At 42.9% G+C, this 26374-nt stretch overlaps 1 protein-coding gene across 12 annotated transcripts in view; it reads right to left on the bottom strand.

Annotated features, from left to right (window-relative positions):
- SEMA4D (semaphorin 4D) overlaps positions 1–26374 on the bottom strand; it is a 756105-nt gene that overhangs the window by 216396 nt on the left and 513335 nt on the right. For 6 of the 12 annotated variants that reach the window (XM_085632738.1, XM_085632739.1, XM_085632742.1 and 3 more), the window contains 3 exons: positions 15812–15984; positions 15673–15716; positions 3223–5515 (listed from right to left, as the gene is read on the bottom strand). In XM_085632738.1, coding sequence (XP_085488864.1) covers positions 4584–5515; positions 15673–15716; positions 15812–15984 — 1149 coding nt within the window. In that variant the 3' untranslated portion in view covers positions 3223–4583. Of the gene's footprint in view, positions 1–2806; positions 3014–3222; positions 5516–15672; positions 15717–15811; positions 15985–26374 lie in introns of those variants that run through there. The other 6 variants (XM_085632752.1, XM_085632744.1, XM_085632768.1 and 3 more) reach the window with 2 other exon arrangements.

The raw sequence follows: 26374 nt of genomic DNA, 5'->3' as shown, positions 1-26374 counted from the left end.
TATGTGCGCAAGCACAATTTCTGCACTTCTGGGTTTTCCCCACCCCCTACCAGCCGCATGTGGCGGTGGAGAGGGCAGTGGCGGCTCCCTTGCCCCTCAGTGTGGCATTATACGAGAGGGCGCCCCGCCCGTCTGGAGACGTTGACACGGTGACCTTGCTCCGCTGGTCGTGGCGAGAGCTGCAGAGGAGGGCACGTCTCCCTCTCCTGTATGCGCCGGCTGTGCCCCTGAGGGGCAATCCACTGATTCCCTGCCTGCAGGACAGGGGGGGAGATGTTGTGATTAGAGGGAAAGTTCTACGCACTTTCGCAGACATTTACCCTGATGGCACCTTTGGGGTTCCTGTAGAGGGGGAAACTGAAACACCGGAGACTTTTGCTGATATGTTCGCGCTCCATAAGCTTAAAGAATCCTGTAAGGCGTTATGGCCTTCATTCCCGGATGAGCCCCCGCATTTCCAGGCGCTGCAAAACTTACTGTCGAGGGCTTCCCCCAAAAAACTTGTGTCCCGGTTATACAACTGTATGCAGGAGCAAGCTCCCATTATGGTGCCGCCCTCGATGCATGCGTGGAATGCGGAATTAGAGTCCCCTCTTTCGGAAGAACAGTGGATCTTTTGTTGTGGGCAATTGAAGGAACTGTCGCCTAACTATAGGTTGCACCTCGTGCATTTTAAGTTCCTACACAGATACTATCGTACACCTCGGTTGCTGCACCGTATGGGCCTCAGGGAAGACGATACTTGTTGGAAGTGTGGGGCCGAAAATGCTACTTTTCTGCATGTGGCGTGGAGCTGTCCACGCCTGGAGGAATACTGGTCGAGCATTTTTGTTGCTATTAATCAAATCCTCCGTAGAACCGAAACGCCGACTCCACACCTGGGGCTACTAGGTTATGTCAAAAATACCCCACCAAAGTCTAGGAAACTACATGCGCTGTTGCTCCTTTATGCAAAGCGGCAGGTGGCGGTACGTTGGGGACGCAGATCCTTGCCTAAATTTGTGGACTGGGTGAAAGACGTGACGTATGGCAACACACAACTTGAATGCTATTGGGGAACAATGCCGGTCACTTCCCGTCCCAGGGACATCTGGGAGCCCTTTTTGCAGCGGGCCCGAGAGAGGGCGGACTCCCCACGATCCACAGGTTCACTGTCTGGTGAGATATCTGATGATATGGGTTAAGACTGATCGGGGGTGTGGAGGAGTTCACATGCGCAGCTGGGCTCTGGACGACATTGTAAGTGGTGGCGGCCGGCCGGGTGAAGGGGAGGGGAGGCTGAGCCTCGCCGTTTGTGGGGTGGAGCGCCAGGGTGGATGTGTCCCTGGGTCTGTAAGAGGCAGGTAGGAGGCCCACTTGGGTCCCGTTGAGCTGGGTTGAGTGTCCAAACTTGATTACTATTGCTGTGTGCTTCTCCGAATGTGCTGCTCCCTCTGCAGGAGTCGCTCCTCAATCGATAGTGCGAACTGTGTGGTTACTAATGCCTTCCATCTGTACCATTGTTTGTTTTGGTTATGGTTTATGTAACGGTGAATTTGGGTGTAAATGAAAACTGATTGTTATATACATGCTACGTTACAGTGGTAGATTGGATCAGAAATTGCCTGCTTTTGCCATGGCTCTGCATATCTTTAACTGTAATGTTCTGAATTTGCTGACCTGAATAAACAAATTTGAAAAAAAAAAACCAAAAGGAAACCCCCAAAAGCGGAAATACCTTTATGATATCTATGCCTTTTCTCCCGTAGAAAAGCATTGTACGTAAAAGCAAATTTAAGTAACTGTTTTACGTACCTACAAAATTCAATCTTTTAAAAAAGTACTTACTTGCTATCCAAGTTCTTGGTATCAAAATTTATATAAAAATGACTTTTTCCAAATTGGTCTTGGATTTATTCTTTAGTGTGTCATTTTTTGCCTGTGTGTGTCAACAAATGCCTACCACTACCCTCTGATACGCCGAACTGCTCACCCACACTACCACAAAAGGGCATTTCGGATATCATTTGTGCCTCAGTAAAATAATTGGGGTTTGCTTGGACTCTTTACATGTTGTACCTAGTTTGATCCACTATATAGAAAGTCCGCTTCCTACATTCTCTCTAGCAACTTAGTTTAAAAATATTTGACTGGACAGTGTTGACCAGCTGAAAACAACCACGAGACACTCAGATGTCCCTGATCGCCATCACTTTGGTTATTTTGTGGATCTAACATCAACTGGTCTAGTTTCAATCAACTTAATTACATCAACATTACAGGCTTGTTGATAGAAATAATGGAAATTGTTTGGGTGTTAAAAGATGGGCTACCAAAACAAAATTTATTAATAAAATCTAGAAGAGAAAAAGCAGCAACCACAGTGTTTGGGACAAAATATACTGGTCACCAAAGAAATGACCAACACAAGGCAGTACAAAATTATAGTTAAACTGATACAACCTACAGATGTCTACCCGATATAGGAACCAGGCATGACTCTTTTAGTACTAAAAGTGATTCCTCTTTACTCAGCACTGAAAAACACAAACCCGAACTGGGTCCCTGAGAAATGATTGCATAAAACAGTACCTGATCACACTGACCATTTGGTTTAAAGATACATCACGTGTGTCCTGGGATTTTTAACATCATTTTAGATATTAAACTACATTTTTTAAACTTCAGAATCAAAAGGCATTTTAGAGGACAGCACGTTTTCTATTTGTGAACTGAGGCTGTTAGAAAGCACAGTTGGTTTCAAAGAGGTTAGTCGCATCAGTGTATCACCGTGGTAAGTTTCCCACTATTGTTTATTATAACTCACCAATAGCTTGACAGAAGAGGTGAAAAGTTCCATGGATAACAACGATTTGTGCCTGGTCACTTAGGAAAGGTGGCAACATCATGACCAGCGCTTTCCCTGCACTGGATAAAACCTCAGGTTGCATGTTGGTGAATGAAGGATGAGAATCAGATTCCACAGAGGACAAAAGGGAGGTACCAGTAGAAGGGAAAGGTTTAATAGATGAAGCTGTGTGACAGAAGAGGACAGAAAAGAAAAAGAGGGATACTAAGGAAATAGGCTTTAAGAAACAACAGCATGCCACAAAGAGGAGGGACAGACAGGAAACAACAAAGGTATCCGGGATGAGACACACACACACACGAGAACACATACTTGGGTATTGTACCATGGCACATAGTTTGACTGTTCATCCAATGACATCCAAGAAAGTTACATATTATAGTACAGTTTTTAATGTTGTCCCTTTTCTGTTCTATGTACATCATTAGGAATAAAAAAATAAACCCAAGTTGCATTTCAAAAAATATATATAAAATTTTACAAGGAAATGATCAGAATCATATTTTACACTTTAATACATGTTAAACATTAAAAGAGTCCAGGCCTTATTGCGATGGACTGCAAATCTTCTCATGCTATCCATTTCGTTTTAACTAGGTATTAACAATAAATCATTTATCCTATGGAACTGTGCAATAAAAACCACTTTGAAACCATGCCAACGACAACAAAGTAAATACAAGAACCTTGTTATGCATGCTAGCAGTCGCACTGCCATAGTGGCAATGATGGAGGAATCGCATGGCAGCCCAGCTGACCACGTCACTGCCTGACCGTTAGTATTGCTCTCCAGTTGCTTAAGAGACCAGAAAGGAGGATTCCGAATGCAGTAAAGGTTTTCAAGATTCGGCTTTGGGTCTTCGCATCATATACTACATATCAGTCATTGCCGTTACCTTAACAGTCCTTTCCAGTTTAATTATTACATTTTTGTAGTAGTTCTTCACACCAGGAGTCTGATGCACACGCCAAAAGCCTATCTGGGTGGAAAGGCTCAGGATGAGCCACTTAGATTTACAAACGTTGTTCAAATAATTTTTGTCCTATATTTTGTCAAACAGGACAATTTCTTCCTTGTGTGTTACAATCATGTTCATTTATCTCAAGTGGTATCCACTCGTTTGAGTCCCCACACACCTCAAGAGTACAAAAAAGTTGCGTAGTTTGGCAGATAGAGAAAAAAAAGCATATCCCTGAGAATAATATGAAAACAGCTACATTTGTTCCAGTGTAAAATCATAGCAGAAGAAAGAAAGCTTGTAGAAAAACAATCTCTGAGTAGCTAACACTAAAGGCAAAGCTGTCCCAATTTGGACAATAGACTAATCACTTACCAATCTGATAAACTAAATTTAATTTCCAATTTGGAATTAAACTGAAATTCAATTTCTCGTTTTGACTGACGTAATGAGAATTGACAAGAGAGTACCGCTTCAAAATAAACTGCCACAAGAAAGCCTGATCTACGGAATGAGGGGGACGAGACGAAGTCACATTCAGAAAAAAAAAAAAAGTTCTAAAAAATTTACAAAATTTTGATTTACAAAAAAAAAGAAAAAAAAGTACGTCTCTTCATAATGAGGGAATCCAATGCAACCTTTCTTAGGGGAGCGAAAAGTGTTTAAATATTGTCTTTAGTTAGGCACAACACAGTCTGTGTATATGTGGCTCAGAAACAGTAATTACTGAAAAATCTGCACCTAAACAATAAATCCAAATAAAGGCTGAGATTCCCTTAGTCACCCTCAACATCGGAATCTGCAAATTTAAGCTCGCAGTTTACATCGAAAGGTTTTTCACTGTCATCCTCCTCTATGGTTTCCGTTTCAGGCTTATGTGGGATTTTGCCGTTACCACATTCTGTCTCAGTCTCATAGCCAGTGTCGCGCGATGCTTTAGGCTGCTCTCCATTTTGGTTCGGATTGTTCTTCTGCTCCACTAAAGTCTCCTTCAAACCTGGCTCACAATCCACAAAGTCTGACACAGCTTTTGCCTTTCCAGGCAACATGGCAGAGCGGTATTTTAAACAATGTTCTGGGAGAAACCCTTTGTAACAATTGTAGGTAAGCAGGCACGTAAACAGTACGAAAAAGAAAACAAACAGACATGTGAAAAGGGGATTGTCATTTGCATTTGTTAAGTACAAAGTCTTTTCCAAGCGAACTTCGGGTGGCGCACTGATGATCTGTGTTATGGAGACTGTGCTTGTTAAGTCATGAAAGGTTGGATTTGTAATGACTGTGGTGGTGGATGGCCTTAGAGTTGGGGATTCTGAAGTTTGAGTGGTGGGCCTTTCAGCTCCTATAGTTGGCATTTTGGGTGTATCACTATTACCTTCTGTCTGTGTCGCAGCTTGGGTAGGCACCACTGTCGTCGTTGTCTGTGGCAGCTTTCTTAATTCCAAAACATGCTTAGCAAGTACTTGAGAGTACTTCACGTTCATCACGTCTTCCTCAGACAAACACAGGTAAACTCCCATGTCAAGCTCTGTTGCGTTGAAGATGAACAATGCTTCTCCGAGAAGATAATACTTCGGCCCTTCAGTTTTTAGTCTTTTGCTCTGGAACTTCCAAAACACCTTTGCCAAATTTGACTTTTGAGAGCACGTCAGTTTTACTGAGCTTCCGAGTGTCAACTTATGATACAGGTCAATTCCTTTGCTTTCACCTGGAACAAACAGAAATTAAAATCAACAATTCTATTTTTGAAAAGTTATAGTTTCTAAAAAATTCGAATTACTTGATTTGACTATTCATAACAAATATTGCATTAACAGTACAAAAGCAAAATAGGATTTAAAACATGCTGGCAATCTAAAGTATAATAAAGTCTAAACAAATAATTTCTTGAAAAATACGCAATAACTTTATTTTAATATCCGCTTACTAAGTTTTCAAAAGTGTAAGATAACAGAGCAGCTCCCAAAACACGAGCCAGTCTTACGGCAATCCCACATACAGTGAGTAGCAACGCAGAATACAAACTGTCATTAGTACACATCATAACATTCGGACTGTTCATTCACATTTATTTAACTGTGATAAAGGGGTAAAACTACAAGTGTAATAGTATTGCAGTCCAACTCAATGAACTGCAATAGTGTGTCAGAACAATTGGTTTGCCCATCCCTTCTTGCGTGTTTAGGTGCAGTGCAAAGTGGTATTGGCAGATCATTCTGCTCCTCTTCAAACCACAGACTCATCCACGGAGGCGACAGTGCAAAGTAGGTAGTCCCTAAAAGCCCCAAGTTATCTTACGGTCTGGTGTAGGACCACTAGTCGAAGCCTTTGCTACCCTACGTTTGGCTTAGCCCAATACCAAAGCAGTTAGCCTTCTGGCTGAGTTAGGCCCATCATCAACATAGCCAGTGGCATACCATCTAACAAAGAGGTTATGTCCCTTAAAGAGTTTGTGCCACTTCTATAAAGAATCAATGAACTGGGGCGATATTCAGCACAATGCAGGAAATCAACAGAGCTTCTGGGGCATTGGAGATGGCAAGGAGGGGTCGATATTACGTAGCAACTCAGAGGTATAGTACAGTCCATTTAAAAAATGAAAATGAATAGGCTTGTGCCTATAATTAATGGACACCAGCTTATTTAGGTCACTCCAAGGTGTTAGATGTGATCTCAGCCAGGGAAGCTTCCCACCATGCATTAGCGGACAGTCAGGGGGACATTTGTTGCGCGTATTCGTGTTTTCAGGGCAATTTCAGCGTACAGCCAAGTGAGATTGTGCAGCAAGGAACTATCATTCAAGACCAGGCATAGCAAAGCCACCCGCCTCATATGACTCAATTAGTCTATTTCCATCTGAGTCGTGGGTTCTTGCCCCGCCCCCTTCCCTATGCTAATTTAGTCAGCAATGCTCCAAGTCTAACAAACACATGGGTCTATTTGTGAACAAGTAAAAAAATAAAATAAAATTGGGAACCATTCCCATTTTGGCAAGGGTGATTTTGCCAGCCAAAGAGGGGGTAGTCGGATCCATTTTTTATGTGGCAAGTTTTTAAATCGCATGACCATAATTGTCCTGTTTCATTGTCACCATTGACAAAGATAACCAGATATTTTACTGAGTCTTCCTTCCAAGTCAGGGGACATTTAAGCAGTGGTCTAGTAGAATTAACAGTGAGTGGAAACCTCTGACTTGCTCCAAATAATCTGCAATTCCCACCCCACATATTGTTTCATGTTCACATCGGATTGTTTGACGAATAGGAGAAAGTCATCAGCATATAATGACACCAGGAACGGTCACACAGGGAATGTGATGCCTTTATCTAGGTTTCTCATATATCAGGGAAGCCACTTGCTCTATAGCTAACTTTAAGTGTGACAAGGGACACCGCTGCCATTTACCCCACCAAATCTCAAAGGGGACGATTTATAGTCATGGATATGAACAGACAGCGCGGGGATTCTTGTATCTTCAGATGTAATCATTAATTAATCCATGCCATTGGTCGTATTCATTAATCCATGCCATTGGTTGTATGGACTTTTGTTCGTCAACTTGAGAAGAAGAAATCATTTACATCTAACACCATGAACACTGATGGCCATTTGGGGCTCCACAGTAATCAATAAAGAGAATTTTAAGTGAGCTAATGATTTGATTAACAAAATAATTCATATTGATTAATTTATTCAGTAATCATTAGTGTTCTTTGGTCATCGATGCAAGTTCAAATTAGCCAATATTTCAATACAAGGTAAAATACAATATTAGCGACATAAAACATGAACCACCAAGCGTGCTCGATAAAGGAATTCCCTAATCTAAAATGCACAAGAATGGCAATTTCGTCAATAAGTAAAAAAAAGTCTCTTGAATAGTTTTGTTTCCAAGATGTACACCCCATCAGGTGAGCAATGCGTAAGTGGGAATGGTCACATATGTAAAAAGGCCTGCCAATTAACTCACCTCCATTAATTCCACTAACGCAGAGTGCTCGGTGACTGGCCTTTATCAAAACTAGATTGTCGAGATGACTTTCCACTGTGACCATTGCCTAGTGGGGCACTTTAGCAACGGAAGCATGTGTAATCTGTCTTGTGGCACAATTGCTATACATGATGGCATCGTTCCAAGCAGTCTCACTGCAGTCCTTACTGATATTGGCAGAGTAGACTGAAAAAGAGACAATAGCTGTTGAAATGTCATAACCCACTGATCGTTGGGTGTTTGCGGATCCCTAGACTGCATTCAGCATTGATCCTAGAAATAGATGGATCTGCTGACGGACAAGGTGAGATTTTTCTCACATTAATAGTGACCCATAATCTGTATAACAGATTTAGAGCCATTTGAGTGTGCTAGGCATTTTTGTTTGCTGCGGCTTTTGATCAGCCACTCTGAGATTTGGAAGTCCTCTCTCTTGAGGTGAGCTGAAACCACCAACAAATATTTTGAAAAGCTCCTTGGGGCTGTTATCTTAAAGTGGAGACTGAATTGGTAGTGTTGACCACTTACCATGAATCTTAAAAAGCGGGGATGTGTAGGATGAATTGGGATATTAAAATACGTGCCTTTAAGGTCTAACAGTCAAAGTTTCCCATGCGAAGCACAGATTTTGCATCCCTTAGTGTGGTCATTTGGAAATGCACCAACACAATAAATGGATTTAATGTTCATAGATCCAGTATAGGTCGAAGCGTTCCATCCTTTTTAGAGAATGAAGAAGTACATGGAGTATACATCCGGTTCCCTTTCTTGAGGAGGTACTATTTCTATAGCACCTTTTTGAAGGAGAGCTTGAACTTCCTCTTGCAGTACAGTGAGATGTTGCCTGCTATAACACTTGTGTCTTGGAGATATATCGGGTGGGTTGGTATGGTATTCAAGGCAATATCTTCTTTGAACTTTTTGGAGTACCTACTGATCTGATGTGATTTCCACAAAGTACAGATGAAAATCTTCTAATCTACCCTCCACTGGTGTTATATGCTCAAGTGGTGGCCTAAGCGAGTAAGTGTTTGATAGTTGTGATTCCTTTGCGGAGGCACCTTTACCTCTGCACCCTCACAGAATAGCCCCTGTTGTGGGGGTTCTGAAAGGTTTGTTGCAGTCTTTGAAATGTGAGTTTATCATGTTTTCCCTGATTCAGATGAATCTCTTGGATAAGGCATACGAAAAAACAATTCCTTGAGGTATGTGTTTGTAGTGCCCCATTGACTTCGGTATTGGAGTCCTTTTTAATTTTCTCTAACATTTCGCCACCTAGGGACTGTTAAAGATATTCCCATCAAGAGGAATGTGTAAAAGGTTGCTGCATACTCTGTTTAAATCCCGCTAACCTTATCAATGCAAGCCTGAAATAAGTGTCAGTAGCAAATGTTTTCAATCGAGAATAATTTTCCCTATGCTACTAGCTCTTCACCCCATTTTCTATAAGTTACTGAAAAAATGTTATGAGTGATTCTCTCTCTTCCCAATGAAAACGGTCATATCTTAATAAATCAACACTAATAGTGATAGCTCATGGAGTTCACGCACCCACCTTAATTTTTATCCCCACTGCATCTACAGGTTTACTTTATCTGGGGGTGGGGCATCCTCACGTTTGTGCAGATTCCCTCTTCCTAGCTGTATGAAGTACCAGCTAGTCTGATGGAAGTTGAGACTATGTAAATGGATCCTCAGGGAATGCCTTATACTTTTTCATATTTGTGGAGTGATAGGATCTTTGAAATCATCAGGAGGGGATTTTATCATCCCTTTTAGCATAGGTAAAAACTGAACACTACTACCCTCAGTTTTTTCGAAGGGTCTCTACAAGGAAATAATCTTCCTAACGTGCACACAGGCATTGTGGTGATGAACAGCCCTCCAAATTACATCATGGTATGCTGCTGTATCGTCCGGAGATGGTTTCACAGGATAAGGCTCAATATCTTGATACTCTGGAGGATCTACATCAATCCTCCCACGGGACATGGTCTTCACCAAGTGGATGGCAATAAGGATTTACTTCCCCCTATGGACTACCTGGCTCTGAAAAGGAGTGAACTGATCCCCTCTGGTGATTGTGACAAGTGAAATGGAGGTAGCAGTAACATTTCCCTCAGTGATGGTGATGGCAATGTGGCAACTGATGGGACAGGCTCTAGTACAGTGGGTGCTTGAGCATGTTGACTAGATGCTGAAAGCTCGCTCTGGGTTTTGTGTCCAGATCGAGGAGATGCATTATACTCCAGTTCTTCCAAAAATGTTCCTTTCGTCTTCAAGTATGCGTGGACACTGGTGGTCTTTGTGAAAGTTTTGTAAGAATTTTTACCTATCAGGGTGAATAAAAAGACGCCGTTGGTGAGCTCTTCATCTAGTCTTTACATTGGGGACTGTGAAGCCTCCAAAGCAGGAGTCGAAATCTCCTTTGCTCTCGGCTTGGAACTGGGTTGACCAGACTTTCAAGCTCGATGTCAAACTCTTATGTACCACAGGATTTATGTGCTCTCTTGGGTCCAACCGGGGTCCGGAAGCGGCAGTGGGTCTACAAGCCTTCTCTTGGCTTTATCAGGGCTGGGCGCTTGACACCAGGACTGGTGCTCCTCACTAACTTATTGCTATATTCAAGTGTATTTTATCCCCAAATACGGGATAATTACATATGAACCAAGGGGCATTCTGAGAAGGTAGTGATAACCTTTTCATTTCAAAATGTTCATGTGCTTCATCAGAGGCCTCTGATGAGGATCTCTGGACGTGGTGATCTTTTGATGTACAGTGGCAGGGAAGGATCTGGGACTTCTTCCTCAATGTCGAGAGTTTGCTTCTCTGAAAAAATCTGTTTCAGTTTACTGATGCTACAGTCTCTAATGTGCCCAGCTGTCTCTCTTTTATACCTTAAGTTATTCTATTGAAGACGTCGAAATATGGTCTCAATGTGTTATTGCTTTTTCTCTAGGCTCACTAAACTATACAGGACCCCACACCTCTTAGAATGCAATGGTATCAGAGCCATTGATTCTCACGTCAGAACCTGATGGCAGAAAAAGAAATCTAAAAAGGTGGAACTGAAGCCCATGAGCATGCTGGACCAGGGGAGGAGTCACTCCACCCCATCACTTGAACAGTCTTTGAAGAAAAACTAAGCTATCTACCTGCCAGCATATACCTACTACAAAGACATATGCCTGAACAATACCCAGCCCCAACCACTGAATGGAAGGTTTTACAGCTGTGGTCTGGTAACTCTGCAGAGGAATGTCAGTTATTTGCTATGGAAAGGCTTTTGAGTCTCCAGTGTGCTGGGGTGTGCTATTCCTAGCCACAAAGATATCTTTCTGAAACAGCCCCCCCTAGTTGCACACCCCAAGGGGTTGTACCGGTTGCCCCTGGCTGAAGAAAAGGACATCAGGATGTTCCTGTTCTGAAAACAGTCACATTATGTGAAGGACTGTCACCGGAGGAACCTCTCTAGCATTTAAATCAATGGCACACAGTGATTTTTCACCAGGTGCTGCAATTAATCATCCGGAACGAGCCTTCATTTTTCCTGAAAGAATAGTACACACCGGCCCACAACAGTGTTTCTGGCCTATCCCTTCTGTGAGTGTGATGCGGATCATGCACTTGTGGGAGCGGAGCGGACTACAGGGCCTTCCAACGTCGGGCACCTGATTCAGGTTGCCCTACTCCTTCCCTGTCCTGAGAAAGTCCCGCATGCAGAGGTTCTAAAATACCCTCACGCCATAGACTGGTTGGAACGTCGACTTTTTACCCCCTACAAGGCCTGTACCATAGGATACCACCACCCTGTACCTGGAACAGATGATACATGTCTCTGCAATGCCACACAAAAGAATGATGTTTTGCACGGACAGGCCTTAACCAACTGATGCTAATGTACTAACCAGCTCTGTATGTTAAATCATAGGGGAACAAAACCCTTTTTTCTTAAATTACTTTCATTCCTTGTCCTTTCCAAATTTTATCTCACACAAGAGCAAACTTATGCCCCCTCTCCCCTGGAGCAACCTCCCTACATCTAATCGTAAAAATATGTTCTAACTTATGTTTGATACTATGAATAAAATAGATAACTTTGTTTAACAGTGGAGATATATATACTTCTCTTTTCATAAGGTGCATTGTACATTGACTAATATATGCCGAATATGTTTCTGCATGCGAACTAAAAAGTTTTTTTTTTGTTTTTTAAATTGATAATAAAAAGAGTCCAAGGACCAATTGTTCTTTATCCTAAAATGGCCTATGAGCACAATAAGTTTGGTGACGGATTTGCTAAGCTCACTTGCGATCTGTTGATTTTTCATACTAGTTACACTTAAACAGAAAACATTTGTAGTCTTTCACTTTGTGAGCAGAGCTTAAAGCGTGTGAGAAAATTACTTGAAAGCTTTAACACAGTAATGACAAATTCATGTTATTCCTATGGTTGATGGCATCACTGTACCATATAACTGTGTAATTGTTAGTGATCCATTTTATTCCCTATGAGGCATTTGTCCAATTCGGAGTTTATGCAATAAAACTGAAAGTTGGACTCAACTCAGTTATGTCAACACTCAACCATCTCACTTCAATTTCAACTTTTTTGGTTTCCTTTCAAAAGGTAGGCACAAATGAACTGGAAAGAACCGGGGAAGCCAGATCTCTTAGGAGGCAGTTGATTTACCTGGTGTAACTTGCGCTTACACCTATCCATCACAAAAAAACATCACAAGGAACATCTCTTAATGATAAGGAAGTCTGACAAGAACTTAGGAAGGAATCTAGAGCAGGTGTGCCTGACTATTTTATCTTTGTAGAGATAAGATGGAGCCAAATACCTTAAAAATTGTTTAAAATTTAATAAATGTATCGCTCATACTGGGGAAATTATGATTCTGAATGGGAAGCTATTGTGTTACTTGTAAATTTCTTTTAGGACCAAAGGTGTCAACAAAACGTTTAAAGAAAGTAACTCTACTCAAAGTAAAAGGAATGCCTCGCCGATAATTAGTTCCACCTGCCCCTCCATAATGTGAAATAAAATAGTTTCCTACTCCTCTTTGAAGGCAAATAGACCAACCAATTGGCAGCCTCACTGCAGAAAGATCTGCTTTAACAAACCCATATGAATGACCCTCTAGCAAATCCGATCCGATAGTCTGCTGAACGTATCCACGTGTGTGCTTTGCAACCCTGCTATGTTTTTACAGACAAAAGTGTCTGGGTTGAAGGTAAATTACCATAGGCCCATGGTCTATTAGAAAAGGTACTTGGATCAAGCCAGGCCAGGTTGACCAAAATTAATATCAAACCGTTTCACTCAAAGCAGTGGAGGAAAGTATTCATAAACTGAACTCGTACTGAGATATAAGAAGTGGAGTTCATGGTCCTTTGGTCTTGCACCAGATAGTGTCCGAAGGTATGAATTAATGTCAGGGACAACTCTTGGCCTGGATGATTGAAAAGGACGAGTGAACAGTAGCAAAGGATTTGCAGGACTAGGGGGAGGTTGACAGAGGAGATGAGAGCAAAATACGACTACACAATCAAATCTGTGTTTCATTTGTGACAGATGTAGCCAGATCACTTAGGTAGAGCCTTGCCGCTGAAACTATTTGAACAAGGAGGTTATCAGACCTGAAGCTCTGTCAAACCACCATGTGCACACTTTGTTCATAGTATGTAGTTCATAGCACATGGGATGAACCTTACCTCATATGCGGATGACACCCAGTTGATCCTGTCCATCAGAGATGATGGGGAAACAGTAGCGGAGAGTTATAAAACAGGCATGCAGGCAATCGGACAGTGGATGTCAGCAAACTGTTTGAAACTGAACTCCGACAAAACTGAGGTGGTAACCTTTGGTCATCTTAATCCTAATTGGTCCTCGGTATGGTGGCCGTTATCTTTTGGAGCCTTGCCTAAACCAACCACGAAGGTGAGAAATTTAGGCGTCATTTTTGACGACAAATTGAACTTTATGGCTCATGCCAACCAGACGGCCTCCACAGTGTTTTACAAATTACGCCTGGTAAAAAAGATCCTTCCATTTCTTCCCAAAAGTGTAGGCAAGACTTTAGTTAGTGCCCTAGTCCTGTCTGCATTGGATTACTGTAATGGCCTGTTTATCAATGCTCAAACTAGGGTCATCAAGAAAATGCAGACAGTGCAGAACGCAGCGGCCAGACTCCTCTCGGACATCCCTAAATTTGAACCTATAACTGATACCTTGAGAAGCTTTCACTGGCTCCCTATCAGGAATAGAATCAAATTTAAAACATTGTGTATAGTTTATAAAATCGCTACACTCGCAAGCCCCTCAATTCCTGAAAGACCACCTTATTCCTTATTGTCCTCCTCGACCACTTCGCTCAGCCAAACTGAACGATATGGTGGTACCTCGGACCAGATTAGTCAATTGGGGAGACAGACGTTTCCTGGTAGCCGCCCCGAAACTATGGAACACACTGCCTCAATCCATCAGATCTAGCCCAAATCTCCTGTCATTCAGAAAGATACTGAAAACATGGTTGTTTAACCTCTAAGAGCGAGAAGCCAAGCATAGGAGAGTTCACATAGTACAGTGCCGAGACGCCTGCGGGCATTTGTTCGCGCTTTATGAAATGCTAAAAATAAATAAATAAATAAATCGAATTTTGGGACTGAGGTGAACTATGTGTTCGAGAAGTATTCCACCAGTGATGGGTCCAAAGTGCAGGATGGAACAAAAGTACCATCATCCCCTTGCCTAAAGCGATCGGATTTAGGGTCCAAATTACCCCACCTAAGAAAGAATTTAGACCAGGAAAACAAAGAATCGTGCTTCTCCATAGTAGATTCAGAAGAGAAGAGGATGTACAGTTGGATGAGTTCCTATTATTATGCCACAGGGGTCTAAACAAGATGGTAATCTTGCCCTCTGAAGATCCAGAAATCCTGGATAGACAACAGGACTGCTACCAGAGGTGTGTGCTAACTGACAAATTTTAAGCACCTGAAAGGTGATCAGGGCTGATCCAACACTTGGGGAACAGGGATTTATGTGTACATCAACTCAAAGTGCCTTGTGGACTCATCTGATATAGAAGATATTTTATCTGGAAAAGCCACCATGATCATGTAGAAAAACACCCCTGGTAGGATGCACTCCCGGTGGCCTTTGTGGCACTCGTCGCCCTGTCCATAGTTCCTAGAGTGAGACGGCAGGTTTCTGAAATGCCACAAACAAGTACATTATGTGCTAATTTTTCCAAAATTATTGGTGGGATCTTGCACTTAAGATCGGGCAGCATTGAGGTGCAGAACTGTCACAGAGCCTTGTGGAAAGGTATTGGCTGTCCGAACATACAAGGTTCACACGGGTGCTGGCTTACCTAGGACTAGAGGGAAATGGTGTTTGCAAGGGTGTGATACTTGTTGTCGAGGGTGGCCAAAGTATGTGAATAGCTTCACAAGCAGCTCACACTCCGTTTCTTCCCAACTCATTGAACGGCTTACTTAGAAAAACCAGGTATGTGCCTGTGGGGAACACGTGATTACTTGCCTTTTTCTTATTGCCAAACAAGAAATAGAACATCGTGGAGACATGACCTAAAATATAGTGTACCAAAATATAAGATGACAGGCCTGCATAACACACAAAAGGGATGGGGAGCATATTATTAAGATGGGTTTAATGTATGTATGACTGCAAGACTTCAAAAGCTTGGTTCAACATATAAGATTGCTATTTTCAAACAGAATGTGTCTCGCTAGACTTCCATACAACACTGCTTTTCAAGCATTTCAACCAGTACAAAGGCATTTTAAAAAATACAGGCAAAAAACTAAAAATCAATATATTTGTAAATGAACAAACTTACTTGAGCAAGAGGAAGCATCTCCATTTAATTTCTGAACCAAAGTTCTAAAAAGAATACAAGGTATATTATTATTTTATGTTCTGGTTTCATTTGTCCGCTTTATTTGTGGCTCTATAATAAGCGATGCACAGTTCCATACCTGTCATTAGCACCTGACTCAGGAATGTGAACACAAGAGTTTATATCTTGCTTCCAAGCACAGTAGGGATCTCTGGCCAGAACACAGTCCACACAGGAGCCATACTTCTCACAGAATGCAACGGGTGACTGCGCCACTCCCGTGTTTGAGCCTGCATAGATATAGCTTTTATCCTGCAGCAAAGAAAAAAGCATAAACATTGATTATAATCCTTCAGCAGTAGAATCTAGTTTAAGGCACTTAACACTTCTTAATACAAAGAGATGTTTAAGGAAAGATAGACAGATTTTTTGTAGTAGTGCTAAGGAAGCAACTTTTCATCTACAAGTGGTTTAGAAAACGGTTTCTTTGGAACCACAGTAAAGAAAACATTACATTGTATGATACCTCTGCAAACTAGTTTGCTGCTCTGCACCATTGTGGCTGGCTGGAATGGCAACATATCCCTTTGTTATTGGATAGCCTTTTAAGCTTTTTTTACTTTGAGATGTGTGTAAAATTAAGAGTTTTGCTATAGGCGCACAAAAACAGAATCCGTTTAGGACGTGAAAAAGATTTTGCCCAAATTATATTAAAGGCCAAGTTGCTGTGCCTAACTTGCCTAAGGCAGGTTTGGCGTACATGCAAGTTTGAGACAACTACCTCTATGACAGATTATTTGATACGGCAAGCTGAACGGGTAATGGGAATGAGCAGGCTGTCAGGCATACAATGCAGGTAGGCTCCTGCATCCATTTTGCACCAGTTTTCTGTCGCATCTGCAAAAGGTACAGTCATCCTTCTGAGATGGAGGAGGATGAAGGGGAATCTTTAGCTCGCAGCACAAAAGTGGGAGGAGTTGTGATGTCATTACTCGCATCGAACAATTTATGACAAGGGAGTAACAAAGTAATGTTCCTATTACAGGTGCACACTAATGTCAGAACATTAAATATTAAATACTGCAGATTTTTGGGGAGATAATTGAGCCCCTCTGGCTGAAAATAAATTGTACAGTGTAGATCCTGCAGCAAGCAGTCAAATAACCCACCAGGCTTCTGACAACTTCCAGCATATAGTGCAGCCAGCCAAACTTATCTATCTGAGACTTCTGCCAAATAACCGCAAACGGCAGCAGATCCCCCAGCCAGGTGCCCCCTTTCTCCTACGGGGCAGGTCGAACGCACCCCTGCTTCTTTCGAGGCTCACGACAGCCTGTCACTGCAGCCTGTCTCTGAACAACATTACAAAATCAATGCCTACATTGCCACTTAAATGAAAGGTCTAAGGCGCACACAAAATGAAGACCTAAGACTTAAAAAAAAAATCAAGCTGGGAGCACTGCTTTCATTAGTTCTTAGTCATTATTGAGCAGTGGATATAGTCCTCGGGTTTTCCTTGCCTTTTGGATCTAGAGACCCGCTTTAGAAAGGAGAAAAACAAAAACTACACTGCAAAGAAAAACTGGGACTGAATGAGCTAATTACACCAGATGTGGGACAACATCTGAGCTTCATGGCAGGGCGGAAATACCCAAATATTGAATGGAATAAGGTACCTTCATGTTGTAGATTAAAAAGGATATTGAAAGTCCATTCAGTAACTTGAGTTATGTACTGTAACATTCTACAATCTTTACATCCTATGTGGATTCCTGTCTCTGCTTCTCTCGCCACAAAGGACTGCTCTTGTGCTAGCGGTTTCAACTGCTGGGATGGGAAAGTAGATTACTACATGGATCTAACTGTAATGAGAATGGCCAAGCTCCTACATTTCCAAAAACAAGCAACACAACACATTGCAGACCTGAAGAACAAACAGATTGTCTCGCTCGTACAATAAAGCCAAGTTCACGATCAATCATAGGATTATTTTCAAGCACTTGTGTTGTGCTGAAGACCCTCCATGGCCATTTGCCTTCCTATCTTTACAACCAGATGGTCTCCAGCTGTCTAACAGTACCCCTAAGGTGATTCACTGCAAACATGCTTACACACATGCTGCAGGACAATAGTTTTGCGGACGGAACACTTAAATTAACACGCATGTCCATGGAATTAATTCACTTTACCCATTTCCATCAAAGGCATCTTTCTGAGATTAAGGAGAGTCTGGTTCATGTGACAGAACACTGGTTTAGGTTTTCACTCTACGTTCTCTTCAACTCACTCTTCCATTCAAAACCAGGAAAGAGACGGGTGGGCAGGGCAATACTACAGTGAACCTAATGTACAAGACCATATGACGGAAAAATATACCTGGTGTATTATGACCCTCTTGCGTACTCAAATGTGGGGAAAAGATTGAAATCTTATTGCCTCACGAGGCATTCAATCCATGTCTGAGGCTGGGAAAAATGCACGTTTGGGAGAAAAACAGTGGGCAGTTGGGTTTTAGTAAACCATACATTTTTAAATATATTTTTTATTGGGAGAGATTATATCCAACCTATAGGTTGTCAGCATTTTCTTTTAAGTTACATTTTCTGAAGGAATGAATGGTTATAAATAGCAGCATGTCCCCAACGGCAAGCGCATTACATCTCATGAGAAGTGCTCTCTCCTTCAGACACTGACAGATGAAGAACTAACTGGTAGCGGTGCTCTACTTTCTCATGCGTTTTACATTCCTTTAAGTCAATGTAACCTAATAACCCTGCCACTGGCAAAAACTAAAACAAAAAAAAGCCTTTGTCAGACGCAGTCGCAATGGCAAACAAGTTATCATTTCAGTAAGTAGAACTTTCCATGACTGCTTAGTATTAGGAAAGTTACTCCGCAGTGACTGGTCCTCAAATCTAGACAAAATGCTGAAATAGGTTACATCACATGCCTCAACTAGGCATTCAGCCAAGAACATGCATCAACATTTCTCCACATGCACATGCCCCACCTGTCCATTTCCCCCTCACTGCACAAGCCAGTATGGTGAAACGTTTTCAGTGTTTCTGCCAAGAATAGTAAAAAGGTCATGTTGGATAGGATATACTCCATTCTAGAGGGGCTGATTTGCAGAGGAGACAGGTCCTTGGGTGGGACAAGCATAAGTTGCCAATGCGGACAGCTTCTGCTTATCCCTGCAACTATTACTGAGGTGTGCAGGGACAGATGAAGATCAGAGTATCAGTGAGCACCTCCAGTTAAGTTGGGGTGCAGGGGAAGGGGATAAAGAAGAACATATGCATTATGTTTGAGTGTATGAATGGATGTGAGTGCGTTTATTTGTTTTGAGAGAAGGGATTAGGTTTGCGGGTTAAGGGTGGTCAACCTAGACCTAGTCTTGCTATTACAGACGCAATAGAGGTCTATCCTAGACATATAGTGGGCATTATTGGTGACATTATGGCTATGTCCAAGACAAAAGACACATTTGTAAATGCAGTATAGAATGGAACATTTACTATAACATTACTGTCCATTGTTTTGGCTATTCGTGACAGAACAGTGGCCATTTGTAGCGATATTCTTGCTATACACAACGGAGGTTCATTCTAGACAAATAGTGAACATTCCTTGCAACATTCTGGCTTTATAATTAAATAAATAATCTGAGTCGTCAGATTATGAGAACCTAACCAAAGGGTGTGAGGAAAGCACTTGTTTCCTGAAAAACCCAGGCAAAAGAAAGAAAGGGCAATTCCTTTCTTTAGTCCCCTCACTCACCAGGGTTTCCCCACGGTGACATGCTTCATCATTGGGGTCCTCTCAGTCCTCTACGGGCTGAGGCGTGCTGCGACTTGCGGATTTACGTAGGAGCACTGAACAAGACTATGTGTGGTGCAAGTGTTGTGGTGTGGAGTGGTTTAAAGTGAGTTAAAATAATTAACTAGTGGGCCAATCTAATTTTATTGTTGCTCCTAGCTAATTAATTAAAAAAGTGGGTAATGTGCTAGAGATAACTACTATAATGGGTAAGTGTACCTAGCATCCGTTGTCGACTAGTTTCAAGCTTCCCAAGCTCTTCATCAGGACTACACTGGGACCAGCCCAGTGTGAACACAACTCCTAGAAGACCTAAATTGGTGCATGAAATAAGTGAAAAAAACGAAAAACGCTGTGCAAATTTAGCATGCGTTACTCAAAATACATACGTAATGTACGTCTCATGGAATTCTGTAGGATGGAAAACAGACATTAAGGGAGAAAAGGCAGATTATGCATTATTGTCTTAGGATAAAAAAGTGAAAAACACTATGCACCAGTGTCGCAATGCTCATTATTCACAAATTATAATTGTGCCACTGTATAGTACTCCCGACAGTACATCTTTCATGCTGGCGTCTAGCTATATTGTGAATAAAGGTGATCGTGAATGCACGAAGTGCACATTTAATAACACACAGAGTCAAGAAAAACATGCGTCTGACAACATAAATCACACAAGACAGACAAAATTACGAAAATACATACATTTTAAAAGGCAAAACTGTGCCTCATGGTCGACTGAGGGGGGGTTTGGACACTCGTACACCTAGGATAAAGGTATAAGCCATAAAGAAACAAAGTACTTCGAGCGCTGTCCTGTTAGGAATTCCAGCGCAGAATGAAGAGAGTAAGAATGAAGAACCATTTAGATTACGAAGGGGCAAAGGCAACCCCCTGCTGCGTGGTTACTCACTTGTACTCGTCAGGCCACCCGTCGGAAACACCTACTAGTGCACTGCCTCGCCGACCGCATACTGACTGGATGCGAGCCGGGTGCCTAGATATCTACCTGGTGGGGGGTGTGTGTGAAGAGGAAGAAAGGACTCGCCGGTTGCGGTCGTGTTCCATAGCCGCCATCTTGGAACTGGCAAAAATATCGTAAACATAAGGATTAAGAATAATTCAAAAAAGAAGTTAATTGTTAACAGGAACGCAAGGGATTAGCCATCCGCTGTGTGTTTCTAAGAAAACGGATGAGGAAACCTTCGCTGGTTGTGGTTCCCCTCGAACGCCGCCATCTTAGAGCAGGCACCAGTTGTCAAAGTTACTAAGACATAAAAAATTAATTTTAGGCATTATCATAAGGGTTAAGTTCATCTGCTCCGTTCAGTGCATAAAAAACGGAGAAGGCTAAAGAGCCTTAGGGTGTCAGATCTCGTAACTTAAATTGGTTCGGCCATCTTAGGTAGGGGAGAACGAGTAAAACAAGGGTTACCAAACAGTGCCACACTAATTCTTTGGAAGTCAATGAGTTCAAAGCCCATAGAATGGGAAAGTAGTTGTCCCATTAGTTCCTCCATGATAGGTTTAGAACAATCCTCCATGCTAGGTTCTACACAAACCCATTAACACCTCTCATGGGTGAAATGAAAAAATAGTTAAGTTGTAATCGTGATTGTAAGGACCACTTGTAAGATACCTCAGATTCTAGAGGATAGTTATATATCTCGTGTTATTAGACCCAATAAAACGCAATGGCGAGCTCGAATTGCCAAATATAATTTTTTAGGCTGATATATTTAGGGTGCTAAAATCAAAGTGGTTGGATAGCAAGAGGTTGCTGACAGATAACTCAGTTTGTAGTGAAATGGCCCCATGGTATATCATCATTAAGGCCGTGGTCGTCTGAACGCAGTTTAAACACCCAACGTTGTTCTTTTTCGTGTAGATTCTTCTCACTGTTGGGATAGTTACTGACATGTTCAAGAATGACCCAGCTGAAGTCATTTGGTGTATGTTGTTTTTCCAAGAAATGCGTCGTCATTTTGGTGTTATTATGTTTGCATCTGAAGTTACTGCGGTGTTCGACCATTCTCGTGCTCACTTTCCTTGTGGTCATTCCCACGTAGTGAAGATTACATACGCATGTAATGAGGTATACTACCCCGGTAGTGTTGCAATTCGTAAAGGATCGCAGATTCCACGTCATGCCATTGTTGCAGGTGACAGTCTTAGTTGCTGTGGTTAGGTGACATACACTGCAGTTGGCACAGGGGTAATGTCCCTCTGGGAGTGGGTGTAGTAGGCGTACTGGACCAACCGTCCTTGTTGAATTAGGTCTGGTGTGTACCAAGTAGTTCTTGATGTTTTTTGCTTTTTTATGGCTGAACATTGGTAGTTGCAGATTAAGACCCCCACTGTTGAGGATTCGCCAATGTCTTTTAATGATCTTGGTCACCCGATCTGATGCGGTGTTGAAAGTTGTGATGCAGATTTGTCGTTTCACATTCTTATCCGATGTTTTTTCAGGTTTAGGTTCCAGAAGCGCATCACGGTTGTTGTTGGATGCTCGTTTTTGTGCTTTGGAAACAAGATGTGGTGGGTAATGTCGTTGCATCAATTTTTTGGATAGATCTTGAGCTTGCCTTTTGTAGTCCTCTCTCCTGGTGCAGTTGCGTCTTAGACGTAAGAATTGCCCGAAGGGTAAATTATCTTTGAGACTTCTCGGGTGGAAACTCTCATATACCAAAAGGCAGTTTCTTGCCGTGGGTTTAAAATGTGTGGTCGTGATCAGGCGGCCATCGCGCGCCGATATGTTGAGGTCAAGAAAGACCAAATCTGATCTGCTCATGGTGAAGGTGAACTTAAGAAATGGATCTTGTTGGTTAAGCCAGAAAAAAAAGGATTCAAAATCCGTCTCGTTACCCTCCCAGATGAGGAACACATCGTCGATGTATCTCTTCCATAACTTGATATTGTTGATGTGTGGGTTGTTGTTATGGAGGATCTTGTGTCGTTCCAAATGGTGTACGTAGAGCCCAGCCAGGCTCGGCGCAAAGGTGCTTCCCATGCTCGTACCGTGGGTCTGTTTGAACAAAGAATCATTAAATTGAAAGAAATTTTCTGTGAGAGCTAGTCGACAGCATTCCAACACCACATGCCTGGGTGTGTGGTAAGCCCAATCATTTTCGAAGAGTACTTCCTCAAGGATGTCCAGTGTATCCTTGTGTGGTAAACTGGTGTACAAGCTTTCCACATCGAGGCTGATTAAGATGCTGGTTGTAGGATTGAAGTCTAGATTTTGAATTAGACACAGAACAGCTTTAGTGTCTTGTAGATACGTGTCGGTCGCTTGGACTAGTGGTCTCAGAAAAGCGTCGGCGAATTTTGACAGGGGTTCCAGAATAGAACCAATTCCTGAAACTATAGGCCTGCCAGGTGGTTTCACCATAGACTTGTGTATCTTAGGGATAGTGTAAAAGTAGGGGATGACTGGTCGAGCCTGGCTGGGCTCTACGTACACCATTTGGAACGACACAAGATCCTCCATAACAACAACCCACACATCAACAATATCAAGTTATGGAAGAGATACATCGACGATGTGTTCCTCATCTGGGAGGGTAACGAGACGGATTTTGAATCCTTTTTTTTCTGGCTTAACCAACAAGATCCATTTCTTAAGTTCACCTTCACCATGAGCAGATCAGATTTGGTCTTTCTTGACCTCAACATATCGGCGCGCGATGGCCGCCTGATCACGACCACACATTTTAAACCCACGGCAAGAAACTGCCTTTTGGTATATGAGAGTTTCCACCCGAGAAGTCTCAAAGATAATTTACCCTTCGGGCAATTCTTACGTCTAAGACGCAACTGCACCAGGAGAGAGGACTACAAAAGGCAAGCTCAAGATCTATCCAAAAAATTGATGCAACGACATTACCCACCACATCTTGTTTCCAAAGCACAACAAGCATTTACAATGCAATGGTCTCGGCATTGGTAAAGTTAGAGCTATTGGCATTGCTCATGACATTATTTTTGTTTATGTTTTCGTTTTTAAAACATTTAAAGAAACCGCATTGTCACGAGCAATGCCAATAGCTTGGAAATCCATGGCTATCCGCCCCTCTTCTCCCCTGTTCTCCATTGGCTGGCCTCTTGAATGCTGGCCAGCCATTGGAGAAGAGGTGCCGTCACTCCGATCAGACCCCGTCCTGGACGCTGCGTTTCTCCGAGGCATTTCTGCTCTGCCTCGGAGAAAGGCAGTGGTGTGCCTTTTGCTCTGCCTTATCTAACCCCTCAGCGGTTGTCTCAGCCATTTGTTATACGTGTTCTACACTCATTTAGAAAATGTTCGAAATTAACACCGGAACACGCGCCCCCTCCAGGGAAAAGAGTGAAAGGGCGATGTTTTCCCGTTTGTCCGTTGCTCCACCATGGACTTTGGTTTTCTTGCTATATCAACTCTTCTTTCTATCAGTTTTAATCTTCTACAGTGATTTTTTGCGGACACAAACGGAAATATACAGCCCGACGCCAAAGCACCAAAACTCCCAATTGGTGATGCGCGCCCGATCACAGGTAAATGCGGGAGAGAACGGGGTTGTTGAGCAGGGCCGGGCTGGCTTGCCCGGGCATCGGGCGTTTCCTGAAGCAAAAGTGCTTCCCAGTTAACCTCCCCCATGACCCTCCAGCTGTTCCGACATAATTGCCAGGCCTACTTTGGGGTTCCAGTTCGGTCCTGTTGTTGAGTATCCGACCCACGGCTTTAAGTGGGATAAAAAAAAATGGGTGGGGGTGGGGGGCGGTGTTGCGCGGGGTCTATACGACTTGTATTTTGCTGTCTCTTTTGTCATTGCATCCAGGCATAATGATACAGCAAGTAACATGATACCTACAACAAGTACCGACTATTGGCTTTGTCAATCGTTGTTAGTTGCATAAGATAAATTAGCAGTAACTGTGGCTTGTATAGAATATTGAAAAAGCATCCACTTGAAGCCCTAGTGACACCACGACAATGTTACTGCTCCTGAGTTTCAAAAAGAGACAACAATATAATCATGCAGTGGCTGAACTGAAAGATTAAGAAATATATCCCAAATTATATATAACAGTCGGTAGACGCATGCCTCTACAGTGTTCTCTTATATTTTGAAACCAGAATTGTTCAAGTTCGTATCCTTTCAAAGTTCCCTTTTCAAACAATCATTATCAACGCCAAGTCTGGCCCTGGCACGGTAGTGCGTTTTTTGTTTAGTATTAATAAAATTTGACACTTCAGAGAGCAGTTTCAGCAGAGAGGACAAAGAAGGAATGGGCATGGAATCCAAATACAGAAACTGAAACTTCTCTATCAAGGGGAAACATCACTGCCAAAGTTCAGAGTTTGTGAAAAAGCGACCAGCGAAATCACTTGCTAGTTAATGTTGGGGGGGGGGGGGGGGGGCTAAGCAAAAATTTCGGGGGGGGGGGGCTGAATCTTTAAACAGTAGGCAGAGTGGCGCTGATTTCGGGGGTGGGGGGGCTGAATCTAGGCAGAGTGGAGCTGCGGGGGTTCTTACAAGGGGTGAACCAACAGCGAGGCCTCATTAACATGCAAATGGTCTTTTTAAAGACCTGTGAAGTGCTCAGGCGCGGTTTATTGTGTAGTAGAGTATTGAATAACTCACTGAGCCATATGGCTTGATTTAAGCAGTTTTAAAGCATCCGAGGGGAAGGGGTGCTGGAAACGAGCTTCTTGAGCACAAAGGTCAGTCTGTGCTGCATTTGTTGGTAATTGTGTTCTGTTTCCATTGTTAAGTAGAGGGTTGCACAGGCATTTCCAGTTGTAGGGTGACCCTTACAGACAGCGAGCAGGAGATGTGGGGGAGGGGAATTCCATCAGGTCCGAGACTCTGCACTCCTGTTTCAGCGCCTAGTAGACCCGCTGGCACTGCGTGTGTTTATTTTCAAGCCACTACAATATAACTGTCCTTGGAGCTAATGTCTGCCTCCTAACAAGAGCATTAGCCTTTCAGTGCACGCGTCCAACCACTGTCCAGACTCCGGCCCATGCTCACCTCACTGACCACCACCCACAGTGACTCATCTCTAAACAGCCTGAGACGTAAACAAACATATATCAGCAGACCTCTTCCTGTCACCCACTAGCCAGGGACAGTAGGGGTCCGGGCGCCTAGATTCCGAAAGCGCCACGGAACTTCCAAGCTGTAGTAAGCGCTATTCACATGCACATAACTTAGGAATGTAGGGAGGGGGGGGGGCGGGGCAGACAAGGTAGAGCCAGACGAGAAGTGATAAGTGGAATATGTTGTGAGGTTTAATGCAATGCGTCAATTTACTCCATGTCAGGCTGTATATGGCAACAAAATGCTGCTTAAGTGGCTTCATACTGTATTGCAGGGTGTTGTGTTTGAATCCCAGAAACCTCTGGCGACCAGCGGCAACATGTGATCCTCGACGTTTATTTGTTTAATTCTAAATTTAGCTCCGGGTGACTATAGGGCTGATGCAGCGTTGAGGCTGTTTGTTGCTGGTGATAGCACGGGCATCCATCTCAAGGCATCGAGATGTGATCAGACGTCATGGGAGAGAGGCGAGGAGGAGGGAGGGAGGCAGAGAGGCAGAGGCGGAGGGACTGGGGGAGAGAGGGCGCTGTGCATACCAATGCTGAGGGAGATCGGGTCCAGCTGAGACTGCAGAGGAAGAGGCTGAGGAGGGGGCGGCGGGGGAGACAGTGAAAGGGCGAGAGAAGAGGCAGAGCTGAAGCCTGCCGGTAAAAAAAACGCAAGAAAACACAAAATTCTGAACGGAAATTCATATCTTTACCGGACTTGTGAAAACTGTGCTGTACTATATCCTGAATCACACAGACGCCCTTTTTGAGCTAAGCTTGAACTGTTAGTCAATAGTTGCCATGAGAGTCTAGGAA

This window comes from Triturus cristatus, chromosome 2_1, assembly GCF_964204655.1.
Source record: "Triturus cristatus chromosome 2_1, aTriCri1.1, whole genome shotgun sequence".
NCBI lineage: Eukaryota > Metazoa > Chordata > Amphibia > Caudata > Salamandridae > Triturus > Triturus cristatus.
This window is presented reverse-complemented; position numbering and strand designations above follow the sequence as displayed.